Raw genomic sequence first — 27,404 nt, forward strand, 5'->3', positions numbered from 1 at the left:
TTTACCTGACTAAACTTTTTTATTCAAAAGAAAAATAAATACTGCAGGAACAAATAACCAAACATACAAAGTGACTGACGTTTGTTAAAAAGTGATGGATGTTCTGTTGAAACAGTTAACTTATTTTTCTTTTTACAATACTTAAATACAGAAAGCACTTGCCAGCTATTTTCTTTTAATACTGCCTTAAGCATACCATTGCATCAATCATAAGCATATCATGGTGGCAATATATCTGGAATTTTTGTGGAAATAAAAATTACTTCAAAAATGAAGCATTTGAGAAAATGCTTGCATTCAACAAGCCGTAGAGCTGCTCTAGGCAGAGAGTCTACTGTGTCCTCTAAAGCTTAACAACATCTGCAAACTATTTTCAAGATTGGCTTAGTGGATGTAACAATAGTCATCAGTCAGTGAAAAGGAATTTGACAGAATCTGGGTCACACAAGTAATGTTTAATGATCACTGTCTGGATATGCTTGCATTAGACCTTTAGGATTAATGCAATATCCAATTTCCACATGGGACCCCTTAAAGGCTCCGCTGTTCTTCAGGCCCCTTCTCCCCCCTATTTCCTCAGCATGCTCATTACATGTAAACAGGAGTGTGTAATAAGAGATGGTCATCCATATGCAGCCATTTTAGAGATGCATCATAATAGAGATAATTGGGCATGTTGGCTCATGTGCTAGCTTTAAAAAACAACAAAACAAAACATCCAGTATAGAATTGTAGAAAAGTCAAATAGCAGAACAGCACTTATTCCCATACACAGTGCTGAGGTTTTGTGCCTCCTTCATACCAAAGGAGCCGATTAGAAGGGCAATAAGACTAACATTCCTTTCTAATTAAGGACCTTTTATAACTAACTCTTAGCACCATTCATTCGGCTTTGTAATTCAACCGAAGACATCCAAACAGTATACAATGTCTTTATAGAGAAGCCATCAAAATTTAGCTTTCAGACCACTCCCAACTTTTTCATCACTGTCACAATGATGAAGAGGAAGAGTCTGACTGAAAACTGCTCTTAACAGAGTAAGTTACTTCCTTCCTTTTCTTCTTGGGCAATTTGTTTCTATATTAGAAGTCCTTGAAGCTTTCTAAATTCCTGACTTGCTTACATTTTCTCCTCTCTAGTCCTTTTTATAAAGTGATACTTTAAAGCCTCTTAACAGTGTTTCCTGGATAACCCATGACACATTTCCTATGTTAAAGATAAACTAAAAGGAAAAGCAATCCTATTCTTTGGAAAAAAACAAAACAATGGTGTCATTTGGGGGCAAGAGATAGGAATATTGTGAATTTATTTAAAAGCAACGTTTTAGCATGTAATTGAAATCAACGTCTGTATTCAAAAATAGATCAAAAAATAAGCATATTCCAGGACATCATTTCTTCAGGTGCTACCAATCCTCTCACTTCTTTAGCACATTCAAATAGTTTCCTTCGTATTTGGTATTTTATCCAAGTAACAAGACATCCTTCAAAATCCATCTCTCCCACTGCTTCCTCTACATACAGACTCCTCAAATACAGTTTCTTGACTACAGAAGGTGAATCGCAGCTGTTAAGCATTGACATTTCTTTGCCCATACAAACAGACCATTTTCACTGGGCACTTCTCCTTGGGTTTTCGGCCTGTCCCACCCATATACATGGTCCTTGCCATCTCCATTAGGAAACCAAATCCTTTACATCACTGTACAGCTCTTAGCTTTGTCCTTTCTCAGATCTGTAGTGACTGTAGAAAGTTCTGGCCTGCCTGGCATGTGTGAAATGCGTTTTGTTGCTCGCTGTGACTTGTTCCGCTTAACATTTTTGTTTGTTTTGTTCACACATGCCAAGGTAGCAACATGAAAAATGTCTCTGACGCTGTTTTCCGATTGCAAGGCTGAACATTCAATATAAGTGGCTGCTCCAATCTGCTTGGCCATGTTTGCACCCTAAGAGAAAAAGACATAGAAGATCACCATCAGTAGAAATCCATACACTTACTTGATTGCTGTTTTTATACATAACAGGCTGTATCCAAACAAGGAGTTATGTTGTGACTTAGATACCACTAACTTGCCACATTGATTTCAATGGTCCATACTCATGACCAGCTTTCTTTGGGTACAACTCAATGTTTTGTAGAAAGAGGCAACACTACAAATATATCGCTCTTTAATATCCCTTCAAAAATGCAGAAATAAATCTACAACCATGGCCTTACTCTTTATGTTACAGTTTTACTTTCTGCACTGAATCTGGAAACTGGCATCTTAGATGTAAACATGCTCCATACCAACTCATAGAAAGGTAACCATACAAAGGAAGAACTGAGGAATACAACTATGAAGTGCTTCACACGAGGAGGAGATTTGCAGGGAGAGCTTGTTTGACCCACTCTCTCTAGAGATTATCACTTACTCATGCCCGGGCAGGCACACTGCCTGCCCAGATGAGGAGTGGCTCTCCTGCAGGCCACCCGTGCCTTGCCTGGCAGCTCCAGGGGTCGGGTGAAGGAAAGTGCCGCTGTGCTGTGCCCCGCCCCCCCCGGAGCCCCAGTAACACAAAAGAGTGGTGCATTCCTGGGATCCCCCCTCCCTGGCAGATATACAACCAGAAAAACGAGGTTAACGGAGAGCTCGCTCCACCCAGTTGCCTGAGCGTGCAGAGAATCCTATGGGCAGTGTACCTAGCACAGGAGCAGCGGTTGCCTGCAGGGAAGGCAAGTCTAATCTGCTTTCCCTACAGGCTGCTCTGGAGCCCTTCTCACTGGCCGTGAGAAAGGGCTCGGTGACGTTTACCTAGGATCTCTTCCCATGAACTGTGAAATTGGCTTGTATTTAACTGTCAGTACATGAGTTACAAGGGGATGCTGCCTACACTTTGAGTGGCTGCCATCTTGAAACATGATGGATCAGCAAACATATATCCTCAGAATTCCCTAGGACCCCTCTCATATGTTGTGAATTTGGTTTGTATCCAATTGTAAACAGAAGTCAGAGGAGGTATGATGCAGAAACCAATCTCATTAGCATGCCATTTGGACAGTAGGATAAAGACCAGCCAAAGGCTACCCAATGAGCTACACTGCCAAATGGAAATTTGGTCTTTCTAGACCTAGACTGAAACTAACCACTGTGGCTCTAACAAGCCATTTAACAGGACCATAAGGGCTTTCAAAGTATAAAGGATGCCCACTAGGTTTCTGAACACAAGCTTGTGACTACAAAAGCCTTCTGCCTTTCCATTGCAGCAGCACCAAAACCAACTTGCTCAGATTTTGAGGGGGGAAAGTGCTGCCTGACTGGAACCGAGACAGTGGATTCAAGTTGTACAAATGCAATTTTGGCACCAACACCAGGAAACACCTCATGCACTTTGTCACTGCAGAGAATCCTGCCCAATTGGAATAATCTGGAGGGAATCCAGGAACTGGTTACTGGATGTTCAGATCAGCAGACTTGGCCAGGGGCAATACTGGGATTACGGCTGGGTTCAGACATAATGTGAAGCCATTGTCTCAGTTCCCAAATAAAACACATGATAATTTAGAGGGGCTTGTCTGCTTTAGTTTTCCATCTGCTCAGGAGTCACCTTCATCAGGCCATAAGTTCACTCTTGTTGCCATGGCGCAGCAGCCTCTTGAGGCAGAGCAATGGCTCCAACTGTGATTGATTAATCATTTGTGAATGCAGACGTAATGCAAGACCACAGTTCATGCCAAGTGTAGCTTGCAAACCAGCTTCAAACCATGGATCAGATGGTGGTTTGTCAGCCTGAAATAAGCAACCGTATGTTGACTGGTGTGGGTTCAGACACGCTAGCCACAGTGAATCAAAAAGCTGTGGGCCTGCATAATGTCTGAACAGCCCAGCAGTTTGGGGCAAATGTGCACTTTTGAAAAAGATCAGTCAAAATCCATTAGGAAAACCTGTCTCCTAATGACTGAGGATTTTGAAAGGCAGTCAATTAATCCCCAATTAGCAGACTTAACCTCACAATCATTACAATGGAAACCACCAGGAAGGAGGAGGGGAATTCTCACACTTCATGTGTTTTCAGAAAGAGCTGAATTATCATCCATAATATACAGCCCTCCAGGGCCCATGGCTGCAACCATACAGCATACCCTAGTAGCCCCAACACTGTACTATTCTGAAGCCTCTCCCAGCAGCAGCATTATTCTATAGCCTCTCTTGTCTCCATATATATTTCAATATTTTAAAAAGTGATTCTGTAGGACCTTGTGGTAGAGGTTGCTATTATTTTATAGGAGTATTAGTAATGCCTCAGGCATGATCCAATTGGGAACAATTCAGTGGAGCACAGTAGCAGCCGGTGAGGGCGCCGGTAGAGGAGCAGCGAGAGGCCTTTTAAGAGTAAAAGTATTGGTGCTTCCCTCCGCTCTCGCCGCACTGAACGCTGTTAGGAGAAGCAGCATGCCACCCAGCACCCCCTGTGGTGGGGCATCAGCTCTGCCACTCACCTGGCCGTGGGTGGGGGATCAGGTCGGTAGAAGCCAGGTGAGTGGCGGAGCTGATCCCTCACCACAGGGGGTGCTGGGTGGCACGCTGCTTCTCCTAACAGCATTCAGGTGCGGCGAGAGTGGAGGGAAGCACCAATACTTTTACTCTTAAAGGTGCCTCTCGCCGCTCCTCCACCAGCCGCGACTGGTGGAGTGGCCCAGAGGAGTTAGTGGGTGGGGTGTTCCTCTTTTTACAGCACTAATCCCAAGGAGACATATTTGTATTTTGGGCAAAAAATTAAGGAGTCAGCTGGACAGGTCCCAATACAAACACTAGACCTTTTCAGCAATTTTTATTCTCATGTGTTTAGTTTTAATTTGGGGGACTGGAAGTTGTTTATTGCCCTCCCTTTAAACACCCACATACAGTTCAAGCTGAAAAATAAAGACTAAGTACCTAGATGTCCTAAAGCACATTCCAGTGCCTTTATTAAGATGTGTTCAGTCAAGTCCCTAAACAGAAGCCTTCTACTACCTTTATTCTCTGCCACCACTTGTGTCTGCCAACCATCTTTGAGGTGCCAACTCCCTTTTCTCCCTTTCATGTACCAAGAACAAAAAAAAGGGGAGTGAGGGAGTGGGTGAGCAGGCAGGCAGGCAGGCAAAGAAGGCCTTGCTGTTTTAGGATGTAAATCTTGACTGAACCTTCATCCCAGGACTCTTTGTAAACTGCATCAAGGACAAAAGGAAAAACAGTTCCCTTTCCTACAGTGAAATCCCAAGCATGTTTACTCAGAAAAATATTGAATTAAAATGGGACCTAATCCTAGTAAGTGTGTTTAGGACTACCGTCTTAAATGTAAAAGCCATAGCCTGAACCAAGACAGGTTTAATGGTGCCTATGGTCAGTATTTCCACTAGTGCAAAGGGGGAAATATAATGGCTTGCTGACAGTACAGCTATGTAGAAATGGCTCTGAAGTCCTTATGTGGGTCAAAATGCTTTGCATGGATGCAGTTAAAGTACAACTAGTTCTATGGATGCCAGCTGGTAGTAACAAGGGCCAAACTGTTTGGCTTTGGCCTGGGGGAGAAGGGAAAGAGCAAATTTCACTGCATGGACTTGATTTTCATTCTTTTTTGCAATCAGATTGCTTTTCAAGTTTCAGTGGACAAAAGTGTACTGATGGCCAGGCGCGGCTTGTGAACACGCCTCCAGGGGGCGCGGCGGGCGGATTCTTTAAGGTAAACGGAGCTGGTGCTCCATGACGCCCAGCAGCCCCCGCGGCGGGGAATCACCTCCGCCACTCACCTGGCTCCCGCAGAGGCAAGCCCCCACCAGCGGCCAGGTGAGTGGAGGAGGCGATTTCCCGCCACGGGGGGGCGCTGGGCGGCACGGAGCACCAGCTCCATTTACCTTAAAGAAGCCACCCACCAATCCCCCCGGAGGAGAGTTCACGAGCTGCGCCTGCTGATGGCTGAAGTGCACAGAATTAAAGTCCTGATCCTCATGAAATGCAAGAGTGGAGATAAAACAGAATTACTTCATCTTAGTGTTAAAAAGTGTTGTATACAAAATATACTTGCACCATGATCCTGATCAAGTTCACATGAAAGTAAGCCCATTTTCAGACATTTTCTTCTAAGCGAGTCTGTATGGGATGGCCTTAGACCACCGTTTGACAGTTTCTTATACAGGATTTGTTTACAGAGCTTAATAATAATAAATAAGACATCAAGTATATTATAATCCCATAGGGAGAAGAGAAGTTGCAACTGGTTTCACATAAACCTTCAGCTCACTGTTTGAATTACTGCATGTACAGATCACACTGTTGATTTTTTGTAGGAAACCAGTGTACTCTGTTTTATTGCTTAGCAGTACAAAGGGCAATGGAAATTTGGCTCTCTTCTTCTATTGTAGGGAAGGAGAACATGTGAAGTCTGATGGACCTATGCCCAGTTTATACAGTTTGAACACGAGGATAAAAGGGATAGCAGACCATGTAAAACTGTCAGGTATGGGTGGAGTATAAACCACAGGATATACTTTGCTATATGCAGCACACTCATTTTCCTATTGTGGAGAATTCTGGTTTACAACTGTGGCCCAGAATTGGACTTCACATAACAGAAGTATGTGCTCCTTCCCTCCAACATGCCGTAAATCACTTGTGAGCTGAGTGCACCATATGAAGGGCTGATTAGTGTCACTATTTGAGTGACTCTTCGCCCTCAAAAGCCCTGTTCACATATTATGTTCAACACAAGTACAGTCAGTGTATAGTGGACATATGTATCTATGTGTATACATGCACAGTTATTTTAAACATTATGTTCAACACATGGTGCACCCGTGAGGGGTCCTGTTCCCAGGTTCACTTTTAAAATGAACACATATATTGTCATACACACAAACACATGTACATATGTACAGACTCCTGTACAATACAATGTTTAAATGGTGCTACGCAAGATCTGAGTTACTCCTCCACCATGTAAAGCGTGCCACCATCTCAAGTTTGATCTGGATCTACGTAACAAGGGCACTGTTCAAGCAAAACATTTTACAGCAGCCAATTTCCCAACCATGACTAAACGGCCAAATCTGCGACCTGTTGTGCTGAGTAGGCAGTTTATCCAAGTTCTCTTGGATAAGGATCTCTTATGCCAGATTCTAATGACTGACCAGTGGCAGTGACTGACAGTGGTAAGCTGCATAAGGTAATCATTACACATTGTGATACTATACACCAAGAGAATGAATGAATCAATGCAAGTGTATACCATTCCTTAAAGAGCAAAGCACGATAGAGCACTTACCTGATCGTAGGATACTGGTGTTTGCCTGTGATTGGACAGCTCTACTAAAGTACTAACATCTGTGCGCAGGTCAGATTTGCAGCCAACCAGAAGCATTTTGGTGTTGGGACAGAACTCCTGGATTTCACCTTTCCACTGTAAAATTATAGCTTTGTTAGTTTCATGGTGCAATAAAATGACAGAGATGAGCATCTGCTCACTAAGGTGCTTTAATGTTTTTTTATTACTATTAGTGTATAATAGAAGTTTTACAGTCAATGCAATGGAACAAAGCATTTGGTGTTTTTACCACCTGTTGAACGTTAAGAGTATTTAGAAGAAAGAACCTCAGATCCCTAGAGTTGGGCTTATTTACCTCCACTCTATCAAATTTACAAAAGCTTGAGAAAGATAAGAATTCAACCTTTGACAAGATCTCTTTTGCCAACTGGTGTCCTCAGGCACAGATATGCAAGAGACTGATGTTGCTGATCTCTGGACAACGACTTTCTGGATTTTTCACTGCTACTTCTCTGCGGCAGAGTTGCCAGAAGCTAAGGGGTATACTTGTGGGTCAAATGGGCTGTAAGCCAGAATTTGGCTTTTTAAAAGCCAAATCTGGCCACCTAGCTTTGCGGGGAAGATTTGCTGCAGTCATAGAAACTGCTTTCTACTGAATCCGACCACTGGTCCAACTAGCTCAGTGGTGTCTACACAGACTGGCAGTAGCTTCTCCAAGGTTGCAGGCAGGAGTCTCTCTCAGCCCTATCTTGGAGATGCTGCCAGGGAAGGAACCTGGAACCTTCTGCATGCAAGCACGCAAATGCTCTTCCTAGAGTGGCCCATAGGGAATATCTTATAGTGCTTACACATGTAGTCTTCTATTCAAATTCAAACCAGGGCAGACTCTGCTTAGCAAAGTGGAAAATTCATGCTTTCTACCACAAGACGAGCTCTCCTCCCTGGGCCAGGTCATACACTCAAGTGACCAAAGGCCCTTTTTGACATCGTGGTGGAACAAGGAATTCACTTGTAAGGCCTGATTTGCCTCAAAGAAAGGTGACGTTCCTACATATCAACTCTTCCACGACATGAAAAAGGACCTCCAGACTGGCAAGTGTGTGAACTGTTCCTTAGCATTTTCTACCTTTGTGGGGAGAAAGGGAACTGCTCCCTGTCATAATACATGTTATAATTTATGTACTGCTAATAGAGACTCAAAGCCTCAAAATATTAAGCCCTTCCTATCCTCAGAGGCCAAGGAGAAGGGAGGACAAAGCCAAGGACAAGACAGGAGGTTCAGCATTCCCTATAGATATGCCAGCTGCCACGCACAAACTCTCCCTCCCTATGACTCAACCAGCAGAACAATAGATATAATCAAAGGGTGTTGCTAGAAGTATAAACAGCTTTTCAAATGCCAAGTTACAAGAGCTCTTATACAAACAAATACCTATATTTAGATAAAATATAGTCTTCAGCTAGGTCTCACACATACACAGTGTATAGTCTGCTCTGTGTGAAGCTTGTATTTAAGTACAAAGCTTAATCCTTGACCACAAACACTAACTATATTCTCTCCAGTTGAAAGAGACCCATGTAAAAACCATCGCATTTGCCAAAGTGTCATATCAACAGCAATCCTAGTGTCCAATATCAGATTTGTTACTAGTGGTATACAAGAACTGGATGAAATGCAGCTAACCCACTAAAGACAATGGGATTCAAGTACACACAGGCCCTATCAGCACAGTCCATTGTTATGGAAAGACAGGGAACAAGAGCCTTTCCAAATTCCACTGAAGGCCTGTAAGAGCCTACAGCTGTCCATGAGCAAGAGGCTCTGAGTGCTCAAACACCCCACTTTCTAATGGTCTTAATCATGAGAGAGTATTGCCTGCATGCAGCCTATGTGCAGTCCTTCAACTGAATATGAAAGTCAGGAATGGGAACAGGGCTCCTCAACTTCGGCCCTCCTGCAGATGTTGGCCTACAACTCCAATCATCCCTGGCTATTGGTCACTGTGGCTGGGGAGTATGGGAGCTGTAGTCCAAAAACAGCTGGGGGAGCCTATGTTGAGCAGGCCCAGTGTACATGACCCTGCTCCTCTCCCCCATGCGTTGGAAGAACACCTGCAGCAGCCTACTGCTAAATGCTCAAGTCCCATTGAATTAGTTGAGGCTTAAGGATGAGTTGTGCAGAGTCACTGGGTACACCGCCAGTTCTGACTGGTGGGCTGTGAGCCCACAAGTGCATTATGATTAGACTGAGCAGAGCCATAAACCTCTTTTGGAAAGAAATAAGAATGAAAAGGACAGCTAATGGGAGCATAAGGGCAGATAGCCATAATATAGGTTTACACAGCACTCCACTCAACACAGTCAGCCCGAGCTTCCCCAAAAGCTTGCTGAGGGAGCCTTCATGACGACACGGGCTACAGTATAGGCAGCTGCCAAGGAGAGCTGGGCAGAGACACCTGCTTAGCTAATGGAACTCTACCTGGTTTCCAGGCTTTCTCCCCTCCTGCCTGCTACCACCCATGTTGCAGCCCATAGCACTTTTGATAAACTCATGGGACTGCCCAGAAAGGAGAAGACTGTGGATTCTATATCCCTATTCAGACATTATGTCTATGCACGAGTACATGTTTGTGTGTGAATGACTGTGCCTGCTCTCATTTTAAGAGTGAAGCTGGGTACAGACCTTTTCAAATGCATGCCACAGAAGTAAATTGTACGGTTGGACCTGCACTCAACAAAAAGTTGTTAGCAGTAGCTGTGTACAGGTCTGTACCCATCTACACTGTACACAGATTGTATGAGTGTTGAACATAGTGTGTTAATAGGGCTTATGTTCTAGCATCTCCTGTATACAAGCCATTACATTTAAATCAAAAATTAAGATGTGGGTCGGTGTTGCAGGTAGGGGCGAGGCAAGTTATGGGAGTGGAGAGGCAGAAGGCCACCAAGTTACATCAGTTTAAAAACACCACTACTAAATGTTTGTGGTTGACTGTCAAGAACACAATAGCCAAAGCTGACAGAGAGATTTGCCTGCTGCTCTGCGAGTCAAGATAGTTGATGCAGAATCTGGATTTGTCTTGCATCTCCCCTACTCTACTGGGCCATCCCTTGTAGGTCATGCTAGGTTTCCAAAGTTTTGTTGACACAGTGGCAGTGATGAGTAATATTATTTTAACCTCACTGAACCAGGCAGCAGGAAGTCAGAGTAGAAAGGGAATTAGTAGCTGGTCTATTTAGTAATTTCTCTTGGAAGAAATATTGCATAGAGGTAATGTGGTAAAATTGGGGTTTCAGAAGCTAGACTAATGGCATCTACTTCTCTGGATCAATTTTAGATTGGACCCTAGCCCTGACCAAGTCTGGGCTGATCCAAACAAGCCACAGACTTTCCTTGAAGCTCCTTCTACCATCCCTCCCCCAAACATGCTTACAAGGAGGAAGCAGGGAGATTTCTGACAAGTCCTAGTGCTTGAGGCCATTAATGTGTTACAAAGACATGTGTCTAAAGGCCTTTGAGAACCATACGAAGTGTTCTCGAGACTTGAGGCTTCAGCACCCAGGGCCTCCATCTGCACACAACACCTTTCAGCTCCCTTCTCTGCCATTCCCTCAGCCTCCTGTGAGTAATATGAAGCATTCTTGTTGGAAAGGCACTGCAAGTAGAGACCTTTGGGCATGGCTGTATCAAAAGGATTCAGAACAGATCCTTTTAAAGAACTGGATCAAGGAAAGACTGCCTTTAGAAGTTAGGTGTGGAAATCTTCTTCTGTTGTGACTGCATATCAGTGCCCATTTCAACAATGGCTTTTGTCTTACCACAAAGTAATCATGTTGCTGAGCAAATCAGTATAATGAAGTGTATTGAGGCAGCATGCCCATTAAGTGTGAGATTTCCCTAGTGCCATCTTGATCTAATAAAAAGAAATATATATACACAGAGCAAGTCCTCTCTCTTATACACAGAGCAAGTCCACATAGCCCAAAATTGTTCACTCCCAACTGGCAGTGGCTCTCCAAGGCCTTGGGCAAGAGAGATACCTTCTTGATGCAAAGCATGTGCATCACTAAAAAATGGCCCTCCAAGTATCAGAGCCCAGGTTTGCTTTAGCAAAACAGGCTGAAGGGTCCAAACTCACAACCCTAGTGGAGGATTTCAAGTGAAAGCACTATTTAACTCACAGAGTCACACTTTCCTGGGCCAACATACTTGAAGCTTAGGGAGAAAATAAACCGGTATTTATTTTATCTGAAGGTCACTGCCCACTTTTTAAGCTAGCCATGGCTTTGTATAATGCCTATAGTGCTGCAGTAGTCAGTCTAGTTTTCAGAAGCACATACACTGACATTTCATAGCTATGTACAAATTTATAGTTCTGAACACACTTACCTTTTTTAATACACTGTCAAGTGTTTCTGGACGACTAATGTCAAAACAAATTAAGACGGCATCAGAATCTGGATAGGAAAGTGGGCGGACATTATCATAGTAAGGAGACCCTGTTAAAATAAGTGAAATCTGTTAGGATAACAAGAATGGGAAAGAATCACTTTGCTATCAAAAGATGCTGCAGAAACAAGAGCTTTGGCTGTGGCATATGTCATTGCAGTCTCAGATTTCTCCCTCACTTCCTCTCACCCCTAGTTTCACACTAGAATTAGTACAGTTCCTTCTCCTTGGTTAAAGTGAATTATGACCACACATACCATCTCCACATTGCTACAAAGCTTTATTGCTGGCAATCGGCAGGAGCGGATTCATGAGGGCTATTGCCAATGTAAGGTCAAGTGAATAAGGCTTATGCTGTAAGTGAGCGTCCCTTAAGGAGGAGAAGATTATGAACCCCTTTCAATTAGTCCAGAAGAGTATTCAGTTTGGCATCTCTGGATATTTAAGCTCACTGCTTCTGAAGCCTCCCAACTTTAAACCAAGGTAATCTAGCTGATCTCTTTAAAACGACTCTCTGCCTTCATTGAGGATGGACTATGGTAGCCTTATAAGTAGTGCAGGGACTTCACCTCTAACATTTATCCAAGTATTAGGAAAAAACAGAGTCCTGTTCATGATGCGTAGAGAGTCTATTCTGTGCTCAGATTAGCTAACCCCTGCCAGAAGTTAAGCTATCAGGACATTGTAGGCACACCTAGCCTACCAAGTTCTTCCTACGCACCTCTTTGCTGCTGCACGGCAACATTCCTTCAGAATGATTGTTCTTCAGGTAAATTGCCTCCCCATGCCCTGAGCTGTCTTTGAAGTTGCCCAAGTATAGAAAACAGGTTTGCACAACTTGTGACCCAAAAGTCAAATGCAGCCCACTATTGACAAAAAACTCCAATTTTTTGTCCTCTGCCAAAGAGTGCAAACACAAGGGCTTTGACAAGCATGTGGCAGATCCACAATATATGGTTGGTGGGCTACATTCAGCATGGTTTGGTATAACTAATCTGGAACTCTTAAGATTTTCTCTAACTACTGCCATAGAAGCTGCCTTATACTAAGTCAGACCATTGGTCCTTCCAGTCTGTGTAGACAGTACAGAGCTAGAAGAGGCCTTCCAAGGTTTCAGGCAGAAGTCTCTCCCAGCCCTACCTGAAGATGCTAGGAATTGAAACTGGGACTTTCTGCATGCAAAGCAGATGCTCAACCAGTGAGGTATGGCCCCATACTTCTCTAAACCCCATTAAGTATGGCACAGACACAGGGTGGTTGCATGTACAGTTGTTAATAGGTTCAGACTGTTGAGCAACATCCAGACTAAATTAGTCATGACTAACAATCACTGAAATAAATGGGACAAGTTAGTCAAGACTAATTTAAGTCACATCAGTTTCAATGGGGCTTAATTATAACTAATGTAGTCTGGATGTTACCCATTATATTACTACCATCATTTACACCATCTCAATTAAATAAGTCTCTGCAGCACCCACAGTTAAATGAATGGCTGGAATCTATAATAATTCATCACATGAACATTTCTCTTCTAGTATGTAGGTTCAGCATTGCTCTAGATTCACTGTCATTTTGGCTGGCTCCAGAGAGACTAACAGACTTCCTAGAAAGTCTAGGACTTCCTTTAAGAATCTGAAGGAATAGAGCACAACCTTCTAGACATGTTCACTACTTAATATTTGTATTAAGTACAAATATCAGTACATTTTAGGTTAGGGAACTAGTTCTACTCAAAATTTCCAGGATTAGATTGATGAGACAACTGCCATATTTAAGGCTGTATTGAAATTGTGATTTAATAGGATCAGAAACCTTGTGTGCATAATGTCCTCCTTCCAAAACAGGGCCTGCTGCTTCAGAGTGCACTAAGGTAAACAAAAAAGGAACTCCTCAAAAGCAGTCCAGCTAAAGACCACAAGGAAAGAATTCAAGGAATGTCACTTTTAAAGGAAACAGGAACATAGGAATGAAGCTTAGCTAATAGAAGATAGTTGGCTCAGTCCGAGGCTTTCTGCCAAGTTTTCCACAGCCTCCAATCGTGTGCCTGTGCTTTGCTTCAGAAATGTTTTTCTAAGAGTTGCCACAGTAGACAAGCCAGGGTAATACTCGTCTCAGCATAAAAGAGGAAGAGCAACTGGCTATACAAACCTCCCCAGAGGAAATGGCAATTTCCTCTTTCCTAGCACAATACCAGATTTTGCTAGTCCCAAATAAATGCAGGCATGAGTAATGGGTAAGAGATGGTATAAACCTCTCATGGCAGTTTTGTATGAAAACTCTAGCCTTTGAATTAGAAACAGAGACCACACATTTGGAAGGAGATTCTCTAAGCATTAGATCTCTCATACCTTCCCATGGAAATTATGAGATTAGACTGATGGCTGCTTCACTGACAACTGCTGGGAAATGGCCAAAGTCAACCCAGCACTTCAAGCTGAGCAGAGATTTCAAGAGATTCCAACAGCCAATTCCAGTGCTCTATCTGCTGCTCCAAACTGAGCCACAGTATAGCACTTCATGTTCTTTAATATTGATTGATTGATTTCTATACCGCCCTTCCAAGAATGGCTCAGGGTGGTTGAAGATGTCATACTCTTAGCTCAGGACTGACATACTCACATGAGATAGGCACACCTACTAGAATTTCCATCCACAGCTATCATTTAATTTTGGGTATGGGTGCCACCTTCCCTTCTCATCAGAAGTCTGAGACAGGTGTGGGCAAGATTAGCCTCTTCACTTTTAACGTTCATTAAAATTTGGACAGAGACACCGCTTACTCAACAGAAGAACCAAGAGCCTCACCCCAAAAATATAATGCCTTAGACACATACCTAAGTGCTCAGTCACCACTCTTCAAGCAAGCATACCATATATGTACATACACAGGTGCACATGTCAGATCTGATATTTAGTAAGCCAAAGTATGGAGAAGTTTCTTATGATTATAAGTCTTGCATGCTAGAACAAGCACACATTTTTTACTTGAATTACATCCTAAGATGATGAGCAGGCATTCTTCTCTGGGAAAGTATGTGAGGGAATCAATGAGAAGCTGTAAATGCACCCTTTAAGAGCGCATCAAAATTGCATGCTTCCAAAGAAATGCATTTTCTTGTTTCTTTCAAAAGCAATAGTGAAATCCTTTATCACTGCCCAAATAAGAGGGCAGCAGTAGGAACAAAGCTGAGAGAGTGAATTCAATAGGGCATTTCATCATTCCAATCTCCTTACCCGAACAAGATCTGAGGAATCTTGGGAATGTGTATCAAGTCTAAACAGACCCTTTTCAATGCAGCTCAATAGCACTCTGTTCAATTTCTTTCCCCAAGCTGGTTTAAGAAAGTCTGAAACCATGCCCAAACAGAAAGGATGCCCAGACTGATATAATCACTGTAATGCCAAAGCTTCAGATCCAGATTGGGTTTTCTTTTGGTTTTTTGCCAAGAGAAAAAGAGTCAACAGGGTTTTTAAATATGCTTACAACACAGATAAGAGAGTTGTGACCCCCACAAAAGTGTTTCTAGTCAGCTTCGTTCTATAGAAAGCTTGCTTCATGTATTTTATTAGCCTTATTCAATATACCCATTAAAACCAGCTAAACACCTAAAGAAAGTTATGATCACAAAGTATTACATGAGCAAAGCTTGTTACTATGTGTTCTACTACAGCTGCCAAAACAAAGGTTTCAAGAAGTGAAGGACTGAAAGAAAAAGCGACTAGTGTCTTCTGCGAAGCTGGTGTATTCTGAAGAAGTAGCCACTATGCTTTGTGATAGTGTTAATACTAGCCTCAAAACTTAGTGCTGAGTATGTATAACCTGAAGTACTGGCTTATATTTTGGTGCATGTGCCTTTTCATTAAGCAAAAACATGAAGTCCTCTCTAATGTTCTTAGAGTATATATACACTATAGATTTGCAGCCCAATCCTGTGCATGTTTACTTGGAAGTAAGTACCACCAAGTTCAATATAGCTTACTCCCAAGTGAGTATGTAAAGCATTGCCTCCTTGGATTAATCATTTCCCCTCCCCGAAGAAACCCTGGGAGCTGTACTTGTGTGCTCTTAGCACCCCTCAGACTGCTCTTCCCAGGATTCTTTGGAGGCTTGGAATGCTACGACCACTAAACTGCCATAAAATAAGATGTACATTGCCATGTAGTTAAGTCCCCTATTAGTATGGTAACCAAAGCTCAGTTACCCTTTTATGCACTGAAATAACTTCAAACAGATGTACTATCATGGTGCCCAAAGTAGCTGATTGTACCCTTCACCCTCACTCTTGCAGGAAAGTCCAAGAAAGAAACACTCCTTTCTGCGCTCCCTGCCCTGGCATGCAGATTTTAGCTTCGATGTAGAGGCCAATAGCCATACATTATCAGTATCAGCTGGTTCTATTTCCATTTATTCCATGGGAGCACATCACACCCATCCTGAAAGAGCTGCACTGGCTGCCAGTTCGTTTCCGGGTCCAATTCAAGGTGCTGGTTTTGACCTTTAAAGCCCTTAACGGTTTGGGCCCAGGATACCTGAAGGACCGCCTGCTCCCAAGGGTTGCTGCCCGCTTGACAAGGTCATCTGAGGGGGCTCAGTTCCGAGTGCCTACAATGAAGGAGGCTCGGCTGTTGTGCACTCGGGACAGGGCCTTCTCTGTTGCTGCCCCCGGACTCTGGAATGCTCTCCCAGTGGCCATTCGCTCCTAAGACTCCATCACAGTTTTTAGAAAGCTTCTTAAATCTTGGCTTTTTACCCAGGCTTTTACATGACTGTTTCTATTGCTGCTTCTATGTGTTTTTACTCATTTATAATTTTATGCTTGTATTTTATAGTTTTTAAATTAGATTTGTTTTATATTTTTAGCTTAATATTTTAATTGTCATTTTTATTGTATGTTTTTTAACTTTTGTAAACCGCCTTGGGGTTGTTTTTAATGAAAGGCGGTATATAAATTCAACAAACAAAACAAATAAATGACTTACAGTATATTGCTGATAGTAATATAGCTTGTGGTCACTGTTTGGGTTTTAGGGCAAGTATATGTCAGTGACCTAGAAGTGAAAGGTTGCCTCATCATTCCTATTATCTGTTCTCTAAGCTGACCAATCACCACTTCATTGGTTACAGCAGTGCTCCTCTTTAAGTCTAATTAAGCTCTGCTGGCTTGCTTTTAAATCAACTATTTTGGCAGGCATAATGTCAATGTTATTGATTATTTAAGCAGAACCAGGTGATTTTTACAATTTAAGAGGTGGAAATAAGTTACTATTCAGACCTTCATAGATCTCAACCTCTTTCTCATGTCCCAAGACACAGATATTTAAGGAGCTTAATCTTCTTGCATGTAGAGACTGAACAATGACAGTTTTAAAGCTTGAAAATTTGGGATTTTCAGTCTATCACTGAAGAGCGTTGCTTTCAGTGACCAACAGCTAAAGGCTATGAGGGAAGAGTGTGATTAGGAGTTATGAAATCCAATGTCTAATTGGTTCTCCAATAATAAACATCCCATTTCAGAGGGCACATCAACATTCTGGAATTTCTACAGAAATTCTCATGGGACAAACCTGTTTCTGTGATCTATGATCCATTCCACACAGAATGAATAATACAGTGAGCATCAGAATCACAGCAGAGCACATTTGTTTGGAAGTTATAATAAGATGCTAATCCATACCACTGTAAGTATGTTAGCCTGGGCTGAGACATTCTGTTGAGAACTCCTTTTAGCTTTCCTCAGTATTCTACGATTTACAAAACCTAGTGAGGATATCTAGTTAAATCCACAGATGGCTACTGTTGCTATACAAGTTTACTGTGCACCATTAAAATGTGAATGCTTAAAGCAAGTCAATGTTAAATTAGAAGACAAAAACACATGCTTCAGCTTTGATAGGATATAGAACAGGTAGATTGTCATTATGGCTTCCACAAGATGGATGTTTGAGTTGTGAAATGAAATATTACTCTGAAATAATATTCCTAAAAATGAGCTCATTTATTGATATATTATGCTACATAGGGATGATAAAATCCCACAGTAATTAGTTCAGCTACTACAAGAGGGGAAACTGGCAGCAGAACAGCCAATTTGAGGAATTCTTTGGAAAGTGAATTAAAAATCTTTATTAAGATCGAAGTCATGCCCTATCCAATTTTGTTAGCGTGTAATGCACAACTGTCCAATCTTAAGATTCTAATCATAGTACTAGAATTCCCTTCCTGGAAAAAATGTACCTTACTGTGGAATGTAGGGTGGCCATTCTACATATCCTTTTTTAAATAACTGAGAGCTGGTAGAATGGAGTACTTATGGAGACAGAACTATGAAACTCTGTTTCAATTTACCTCTGCTATTAATTTACTGGATGCCCATCAGCAAAACACTCCTTCTCAGCTGCAGCCTCCCATTTACAATGCAGAGATAATAGCCACGTATCTTACAAAACTGTTTACAAGATATCTTGTTTATAAGTATTATCTTGATGTAATCTTGTAAAGTGCTTTGAGTATGAGGGAGTGTCATACAAATGCTATGTTTCACAGTTGTCTGACTATAAAGCATACAGTAGGTGGTCAATCTGTGGCATGGGTGTATATAACATGCGCAGCAGGAGTTTGTAGTGCACCTAGTTATGGTTATAAGGTTCCTTGGGCTTAGCTATAGCCTAGAGAGAAACCAACACCATTCTTGCTTGTCCCTCCCATGCTGCACTGCTCCCTGGCCTAGAGGTAAAAACTGAACACTCTAGGGACTGTCTATCCACAGTGGAATGGTACCATCTCAGAACTTAAATTTGTTGCATGCTTGCCAGAGGAGGCTAGCCAACAGTGCAACAAGATGTTTAAATGGATTAAATGTCTTGCTAAAATGTCTCTGGAATACTGCTATCAAAATCATGTAGCATCTTGGGAGATTATATATCAAGCGGCATCATTAAATGTGAACTATTTCTTCATGTGGATTTTCCAGTACAGCACACAGTAGATTTGTTCCAACAGTGGCCAAAATGTATGAATTCCCATGAGATGCAGCTGATGAATTCCAATAATAATACTTCATGTGTTTCAGTCACACTTTGTTCCACATTCTAAACAGTGCAATGATGCTGCCAATAATCAAAAGCACATCTTCCATACAATCAGGATGAAGAAAATCTTGCTAAGTTTTCAGTACTAGAAAGTGATAGAGTGGTTTTGTCATCTTTATTCTGATTTGCTGTCCCATTATAGTTGATCCCAATGACAGGTAAGCAGGCAAGAATCAGAAATATATGCCTATGGCCACAAATGACTTTTACCCCTCACTTGTTGCCACTGTCACCTATTTAAGCAGAGTTAAATGCCATAGGAATGTATGTGCGTACCACACAGTTGAGGCCAAGCCAACTCAAACAAATAGAGCCACAATCTCAAGTGTGGAGAACCTACCATGTCAGTGAGAGTCAGCCACTGTACTCATACCTTGAGATAACTCTGCAATGAGTAATCTGACTCAGTGTCAAATTTCAGCAGTAATTATAGCTCAGTTAGAACCAGAAAAGCACTAGGGATGATAGTGTGGGGGAAGATAAGATAACAAAAGAGAACCTTAAAATCCCGTTACCAGTTGGACAAAACTCCACATTTTCACAGATAAGGCAAGTTTCCCTAAGGCCTGTTTGAGGTAACTTCTGCCTAGTATGCAGAGGATGCCTCAGCAAGAATGAAGAGCTCTGTTTGAAGCACAACATGTGTGAAGGCAGGTTATAAGAGTGTGCGTACACACACGTACTACAACTCTTAACCAATTTCTAACACCTGCAGGAATGCAGTGCTTATGCCAACTGTGACCTAATCCCAAACACGGTTACTGTGAACAATTCTCACCAAAGTCAATGTTACTCAATTCCTTGTTATTTTGCCTGAGGTTGCAGCTTAAAAATCTAACAGTATGTGCATGTCCCAATATTAAAGACTGCATTGAGAGAATACCAGTTTCGAAGCACAACTCAGGCAACATGTACAAAACCACAGATATCTGTTAATTAGAGCCATGTTGGTCTTTCTCCTCTTACAGTAATGGAATGGGGTGAGGCGGGCTCAGGGGAAAAGTTTTATCACCCCAGAGAGAGAAAGTAAGCAAGTATTCTCTGTAGCAAGAGAAGAAAAATGAACCAGAACGGCAAGCCTCACAGCTGTCATCCACATCTGGAAACAAACATTCCAATGATGCCAACAGCAGTAATGTGCTCAAGACTGCTAAAGCAGAAAGAACTTAATTGTGTTTTCTTCAAAAGAGCTGGACAAGTGTTGCCAGATTTACAAGACAAGCTGAGTCTTGCCATTTCTGCCTTTTATTGCCTTTGACTTCCCTACAGCACAGCCCTTTGTGCCATAAACCAAGTTCATGCTTTGGCTGTGGCTATGACTCTCAGGCAAAAATCCTGCCCGATTCCTTAAGTTAATGCAAAGCCATAAAAGGATTCAAGTGTACTTTTGATTCTACTGTAGAACAGCAGCATCTTCTTCCACTAAATTTGGCTTCTCTGTCCTTGGATGGCTGGTTTATCACTCTGGGTGGTCTTTGCTCTTAATGCATTTTCAGTCTTTCGTCGATGAGAGCCAGGACTCACATTCCCTTGTTGGTTGCTCTCACCACCCTGCACATTCCTTTGTTTCCCTCTCATGGGGAAACATTCTTCTATGCAGTGCTCTTTAATCTGCCATTACTCCAGCGAACAGTACATTTTAACTCTTCTCTATTAAGCATGGAATTTTATAGCCCACATTTCTGTCACTGGATTTCTCTCTGCAGGAGCCAAGAAGGGTGACTATTGTATCTCCATACAATACAGCACAGGGATTCTTTACATCCCCAAGACAGACATCTTACGAAGACCCTAATACATTCTGGGTCTTTCCTTCAGGAGGAAACGCTTCATACCATTTCTGCTCATTCATCTCATTTTCACTAATCTAGTTACATAGCAACATAGTTACATGCCTTATACAGAGTCAAACCACTGGCCAATCGAGCTCAGTATTATCTACTCTGACTGGCAGCAGCTCTCCAAGGTTTCAGGCCGGAGTCTACCCTTCCTGTAGAAGCTGCCAGGGACTGAACCTGCAGAGCAGATGTTCTATGGCCCCATCCCCATTTACCTCATACATAAGATGTCTACCAGAAACCAAGCACCACCCAGAGCTAGCTTCTTTTAAGAACAGGGATGGCCAATTAGCAACCCCTATGTGGTTCCAAAGCTTTAAAAACCAGACTCCAGTGAGCCTATACAAATTATTTTCAAGTTCAGTGACGTACAGCTCTTTTGTATTTTCCATGCAGTGCTATTCCTTAGCACATATGCTGCATTCTGTAGGAATGCCTTACTGCTAGGTGGTGCAAACTGGATTATGGAGATCTGACCTCTGGGAGCCACAGTGCTTCAGGTAATAGAAGTTGCTCACCCATGCTTTTTTTTTTTTTTTAAATTGTATTTTTCTCCCTCCCCACTTCAGTTACCCAAGCTGTGCCTTTATTTGGTTTCCCCCTGCTCTTCTTGCTGCTGCCACGAGGAAAGCATGATACTAGGAGGCGTGGCTAAGATCTGAACATTAGATTACAGCACCTCCTGGAAGGGGGAAGCAAAAAGAGATGCCTCAAATACGGGGCAGGGAATTGCATTCAGAAGGATGCAGGATGGAATGTTAGTGGACGGTATCTGAAAGTGGTAGTAAAAAAACCTATTGTCTCCACTTCTGTAACCCAAAGAGGGGGAAGGAAAAGGAACCCGCCCTCCAAAGAATCCAGTTATGCATGGATTACTTATCACAGCCCCCAAATTCCCACTTTCTTTTTCATCTTTATCTTCTTATGGTCTGTTCTGAAAACTTTTCCACCCCCTGCTGGCTTAACAGTCAATGACTATGCATGCAATTTAGCCTATGGACATGTATAGGCTTACTAAATCTCACTACTTCCAGCTAGGGTCTTCCTACACATGGATTTTGGATATTTGGGAACACACAGGATTAGGCCCTTAGTGATGGTTTTAAAAAAATTTCAGAAAAGCCCTCCAACACACTCAAGACATTTGTATAGCTACTAATCTTGTTTCTGTATAATCAAGCATTAGTAAAAGGAGAACACATGCTGGTTTTCACAGCAGTAGTGAAAAATATTGAACGGTTCATGATATTTCATAATAACTCTCTCCCATCTGTTCAGCTAATTATCCCAAGAACCTTTGGGGGTGTGAATCAGGTAAACATGATTGTCTCAATCACCACACTGTAAAAATCATTCCTTCTGTGAGCAAGTGTGTGTGGCAGCCCTCTATATGGAAGTCTAAGGAAAACTCTTTAGGCAAATAGTTACTTCATCCACAGGGTAACAGAGGTTTTAGCAATGGCCGATAATTACACACAACCCAATGTGAGTCACCAGAATGGCATGGAAACAGAACAGGAATTCCTGTAACACCGCAAACCCCTTACCAGAAGTATCCCAGAGACTGAGTTCTATCCTTTGTGTGTCAATTTCAAAACTGGCCGTGTAATTTTCAAACACAGTGGGTACATAGTTCTGGGCAGCAAGAGAAAGAAACACAGTGTTACCATCTCTGAAAACTTATCACATCATGACATTTTTCTTGTACATTTAATAAGGGTGGTTGAAGAGCTCAGAACAAAAAAGCAGAGACATTTTTCCTTCACCACTCCTACTATTTAGAGAGTTTCCTATCCATTGAGGAGTTAGACCGCTTTAATAAGTACCAATTAAAGCAAGGCTTATATTTCCTGCATCCTGAAATTCAAATACAAAACCTATACTGGCTGAGATGTACACCCCATTTTAAGTTTTTGCTCTCTACGTTCACACATTCATTCCATGTTAAAAGGATTTTTAAGACATTTCCCACAAGTGCATTCTCATAATGGACTGAGAGGATGGGGCAACTGCTTTAAAGGCAACATGCCTGAAAGTGTCCTATCAGTTCCGAGAAAGATGTGAAGCACCTTAGTCTTAAGACAGCAAGCAAATTCGGAACTTAAGTTCCAGTGAAATAAATGTGGTGTATACTCTAAAAACCGTACACCAACTTGCCTCATGCCCCAAATAATTGAGGGTTACAGTATAAGGTTACAGGTTCTCCTCCCCGCCACTCACAGGAGAGGCTTAGACTGACATTGTTAGATTGGTCTGTGATGCAGATGCAGGATATATAATCTATTCTCTTTCACGGTCCATCTCAGTTTAACTATTTACCTCTGGCGCAAATGGCACCAGAGAGGCGCTTCTTAGTGTCTCGTGTGAACACGATCTAAGCAGCTTTAAATAATTTAACAGATCTTGCTGAAACAAGGTTAACTGAAATCAAAATGCTTCCTTTAAAGAAGAAGTCTCAAGACTAAGAAGTGCCTCTAAAGAGTCAAGCTAGTCCAGACGTACCTCAGGGAAGCAGTCCTTCGCGAAAACGTGTAGCAGAGCGGTCTTCCCACACTGGGTATCCCCAACCACCACTATTTTGCACTTTACGTTCTGATTAGGATCCATGATCGATTTGCTGGATAATTTTTGGCTCGCTCTTCTTTCCTTCATTGAGATGTCCTTGATCTTTTTTCCCTTTTCTCAAATAAAAACAATTACTTTGTCGATTTGGGGAGGGAACAAGAAGAAGAAACTAAGAAATGGTTAAAAAAAAAAACACAAAAAACACAAAAAAAACCCGCAGTGCAAAGACGGGTCTCAAGCGGGCTCCAGATGAGAGTCCTTGTAACTCCAAGTTGTCCTCACCCTCTCCTTCCAGATCCAGTTGCTTGCAAACTGCTTTGTTTCACTCCGCCCTGCCTGAATTTATAGGCCCCGCCGCCTTCCAATCCCGTGCTCAAAGAGGGAAAGTGAGCGATCCGCCCCCTGCCCTTTTATGGGAGCGTGTAAAACGCTGCCGGAGCGGCTGCTCCGCGCCCTCTAGGGGAGAAGCGGCCTTAAGCAACGCTGCGAAGGAGGAAAAGCTCCTAAAGAGAGGACGGAGGAAGCTGTCCATTGTCGCCTGAAATCTGCGGCAAGGACATGTGTCCGTGAAATCGCAGAATCCTTCCCACCGAGCCCTCTTTACTCGAGAGCAAAAGCCATTGATTCCAATGGGACTCACTTCGGTATGTCTCGGGATATGCCTTGCTGGACTGCGGTCTAGAAAGGCCGTACAAAGATACCCGACTAAATTACTCACTGGAAACCCTATTGAAAGTAAGTAGAGTAACTCCTGAGTGGGACTATTGAGTAACTTAGCCGGGACGTCAGCCACTGTTTAATAAGCACCAGGATTCACAACTGTTTTTCAGTGCTGTGCTGCAATATCTTAGGCAATCATAAGGAAGAGAGTCTCTGGCCATGTGCAGAGGGCCGTCTTCCCCCTCACTTGTGGGAAACCACGGAACTCCTCTAAGGATCAAAAGCTTCCAGGAGACACGGCGCGGTTCCCCGCGAGATTTGAGCGCCACCGTCGCTCTTAAAAAAAACAAAAAACCCAACAGAAATGAAATGTGTGTTAAAAATTAAGTTTGCCCTCCCGCCATGGCCTCCCCTCACCTCCCAGGCAGAAGCAGCTGCGTACTGAAGGGCTTAGAGCCAAGCGTGCTTCGTGGAGTTTAGCCAGGTCTAGAAGCGGCGGGCGGGGACGGGGGAAGGCGGAGGAGAGGATCGATACATTGCTCTGTCTGGGAAAGGAGTTATGCGTTCAGTCGAACACGCTCGTCTGCGGCCAAGCCGCATCACCGTGGGAGGGAATACAGGAGAAGTGTTGATGGGCTCTCTGGACGGGCACTCTTCCCGGCACGGCAGGCAGAAATTCAACAGGCTGGGCTTTTGTGTCCGCAAGGAAATGCAGCACGGGAAGAGCTGGAGCCATTTGATTTCTGCCTGTTGGGCAGCAGTTCCAAGCACAGGAATCCTCTCACGAGGAAAGAGAGAGAACAAGCCAAAGAACACAAGACTGTGAGAGGGTATTGAGACAGCCAGTCTCGCTAAAGGAGCGATGGCCAGCTTGCTACCACTCCTCTAAAGTAGCCAGACTTCAGTGGCAGCAACAGGAAAACAAGAATATTAGGGGCACCAAAAGGGGCAGAGTGCATTTTGTGGGCAGGGAGAAGGTGAGTTCTGTCCTACATATTAGATTTCAGAAAGAGAACAGTATATTTCACATTTATGCATCCCTCCGCCCTAACCATAATTTCTCTGGAGTAGGTCATAGGATTTTAATGGGGTAAACTATCAAGCCACCTAACGGTGCAGCAGGGAAATGACTTCATTAGCAAGCCAGAGGTTGCCGGTTCAAATCTGTGCTGGTATGTTTCCCAGACTGTGTTTCCCAGACATAGGGAAACATCTATATCAGGCAGTAGCAATATAGGAAGATGCTGAAAGCCATAATCTCATACTGCATGGAGATGGCAATGGTAAACCCCTACTATCAAAGAGCTGGTCTTGTGGTAACAAGCATGACTTGTCCCCTTAGCTGAATGGGAGACTTGCTGTGTGAGCACTGTAAGATATTCCCCTCAGGGGGATGGAGCCGCTCTGGGAAGAGCAGAAGGTTCCAAGTTCCCTCCCAGGAATCTCCAAGATAGGACAAGATTTTTATTATTTTTTTAGGACAAGATTTTTTTTTATTGAACCAACAAACTACCAAAGCATACAGTACGTTGCCAAAGCACAATTATATACAAAGTGGTTGCTTGTACATCATATATCTACAAAGATTTACACACAAGGATTTGGAAACCCACAGAGTTATAAAGTATATGCAGGCAGTACTGTAACTCAGGGATGGGGGATTACAAGGTACATCAGGTAATGGGGGCGGGTTTACATCCAACGTCCATTTCCATAATTTGTTCCATTGCTGTTTAGAAGAGATACTCATGTTTTTTTGCACATAACCATACAAACTTTTCCAGAAGAGATTTACTGTCTCATCCTCTTGGTTGCATCTTCCCTCCCTATTCCTATGCAGGAGCATTGCATAAATGAGAGATTCCTGCCTGCAACCGTGGAGAAGCCTCTGCCAGTCTGGGTAGACAATACTGAGCTAGATGGACCGATGGTCTGACTCAGTAGAAGGCAGGTTTCATATGTTCCTAACTGCAGGGCTCTGTGGTCACCAGGAGTCAACACGGACTCAACGGCACACTTTACCTTTACACCTGCTAAGGACTGCAGGTTTATTTTCATCTCCAGTTGATGATTCAGCGCTCCTAAGTGGAGGGGCAAGCTTCTTCTCTGGAGAGCACTTGCCTCTCACCCCACCCTCTGCTGTCACTGTGCGGTAAGCTGTACAGGAAGTGTGGCTGCAGAAAGAAGGAAGTTATGAACTAGACTTTGGTATCCCTTTAACAGCTGTCCCATAGTATGTGCGAGTCTGCACACGTTGTGGTAGCAAACTGGGGCAGCTGAATCTGAGAACGGGGTTATGGATATTGGAGGTGCTGTCTTTGGAGGAAGGCTATGTCCCAGGGGCGGGGTAAAGGGAAGGGTGAATCTGTGTGTTGTTGGGATGTGGTTTTGCCACATTTGGACAAAGTGGGGCAGGGGGTTGTATCATGGTGGGTGATTATTTGAATAGTATTGCTTTCCTACTGCCTTGTGTGAATTCCCTGCTTTTGGTTCTGTGTTACAGCACAGATCAAACAGTGCATGTTACATCCACAGTGAACCAGCACCAGGCAATCATCTATCTATATATTTACTTCTCTAAGGCGCACGTGTGGCTAATCCCATGTGTAGCAGTTCTTGTGAGAGTTCGCAAGCAGCTGCCAGATAGCCACGGGTGTGGGCAAGAAAGTGGCGGCAGCTGGCCGGCCAGTGAGGAAAGAACAGTAGTGAATGGCTGCTGCCACCAGGCAGAAAAAGCGGGCGGCAGCAGGCGAGAAATTTATGGTGGCGGGCAGGCAGCGGAGAGGGCAGTGCACTCTCTGGTCTGCCTGCAAGCCAAAAGGAAAGATGGCCCAGCCCGCCAGGCAGAAGAAGGCGGCCGGCCAGTGGGCAGCTGAAACCGATAGGTGGATGGCGGAGAGGGCAGTGCACTCCCTCTCTGGCCCGCCTGCCAGCCAAAATGAAGGATGGCCTGGCCGCCGGGAAAAGCGGCAGAGCGGAGAAGCGGCGGGGGAATATGGGGCAGGGGAGGATTAAATAGGGTGGGGGAGGACGAAATGTGGCTGTGGGGGAAGAGAGAGGGAGAACTAGGGGCACAGATGCTCTGTACCAGGTCAGCTAGTATATAGTAAATATTCCAACCACTTTATTCAAGCAACGTTTAACCAGGATGTAGGAAAGCAAGTACCCACACAGATTATACCACTCCGCTTTAAATATCCCCACACTATCCTAAAGATAAAGTGTGCCATCAAGTTGATTTTGACTCCTGGCGCCCACAGAGCCCTTTGGTTTTCTTTGGTAGAATACAGGGGGGGTTTACCATTGCCTCGTCCCGCGCAGTGTGTGATGATGCCTTTCAGCATTTTCCTAAATCGCTGCTGCCCGATATAGTACCAGCGGGTATTTGAACCATCAATCTTCTGCTTGTTAGTCAAGCATTACCCTGCTGCGCCACTTAAGGTGACTAGCACACTATCCTACTCGGCCATATAACTACATTTCCCAACAGACCTCCTTCTACTTCACTGTAAACACCA

The 27,404-nt window shown here is 43.3% G+C and overlaps 1 protein-coding gene across 1 annotated transcript; it reads right to left on the reverse strand.

The window, feature by feature from the left end:
* RND3 (Rho family GTPase 3) lies at positions 1 to 23,774 on the reverse strand. Its single transcript, XM_053283573.1, has 5 exons — positions 23,164 to 23,774; positions 22,209 to 22,296; positions 11,672 to 11,781; positions 7,282 to 7,416; positions 1 to 1,946 (listed from the first exon to the last, which is right to left on the reverse strand). Exons 1-5 carry the CDS (start codon positions 23,311 to 23,313, stop codon positions 1,695 to 1,697), a joined length of 735 nt encoding a protein of 244 aa, XP_053139548.1. The 5' UTR covers positions 23,314 to 23,774; the 3' UTR covers positions 1 to 1,694.
* Between the last annotated feature and the right edge of the window lie 3,630 nt (positions 23,775 to 27,404).

The sequence above is a fragment of the Hemicordylus capensis genome, chromosome 1 (assembly GCF_027244095.1).
Source record: "Hemicordylus capensis ecotype Gifberg chromosome 1, rHemCap1.1.pri, whole genome shotgun sequence".
Classification (NCBI taxonomy): domain Eukaryota; kingdom Metazoa; phylum Chordata; class Lepidosauria; order Squamata; family Cordylidae; genus Hemicordylus; species Hemicordylus capensis.

Coding starts and splice junctions, on each gene's coding strand:
- RND3 (XM_053283573.1), bottom strand. CDS start 23,313: ATGAAGGAAAGAAGAGCGAGCCAAAAATTATCCAGCAAATCGATCATG. Junction 11,782..22,208: donor CAGTCTCTGGGATACTTCTG/GTAAGGGGTTTG, acceptor TTATTTTAACAG/GGTCTCCTTACTATGATAAT. Junction 7,417..11,671: donor TTGACAGTGTATTAAAAAAG/GTAAGTGTGTTC, acceptor ATAATTTTACAG/TGGAAAGGTGAAATCCAGGA.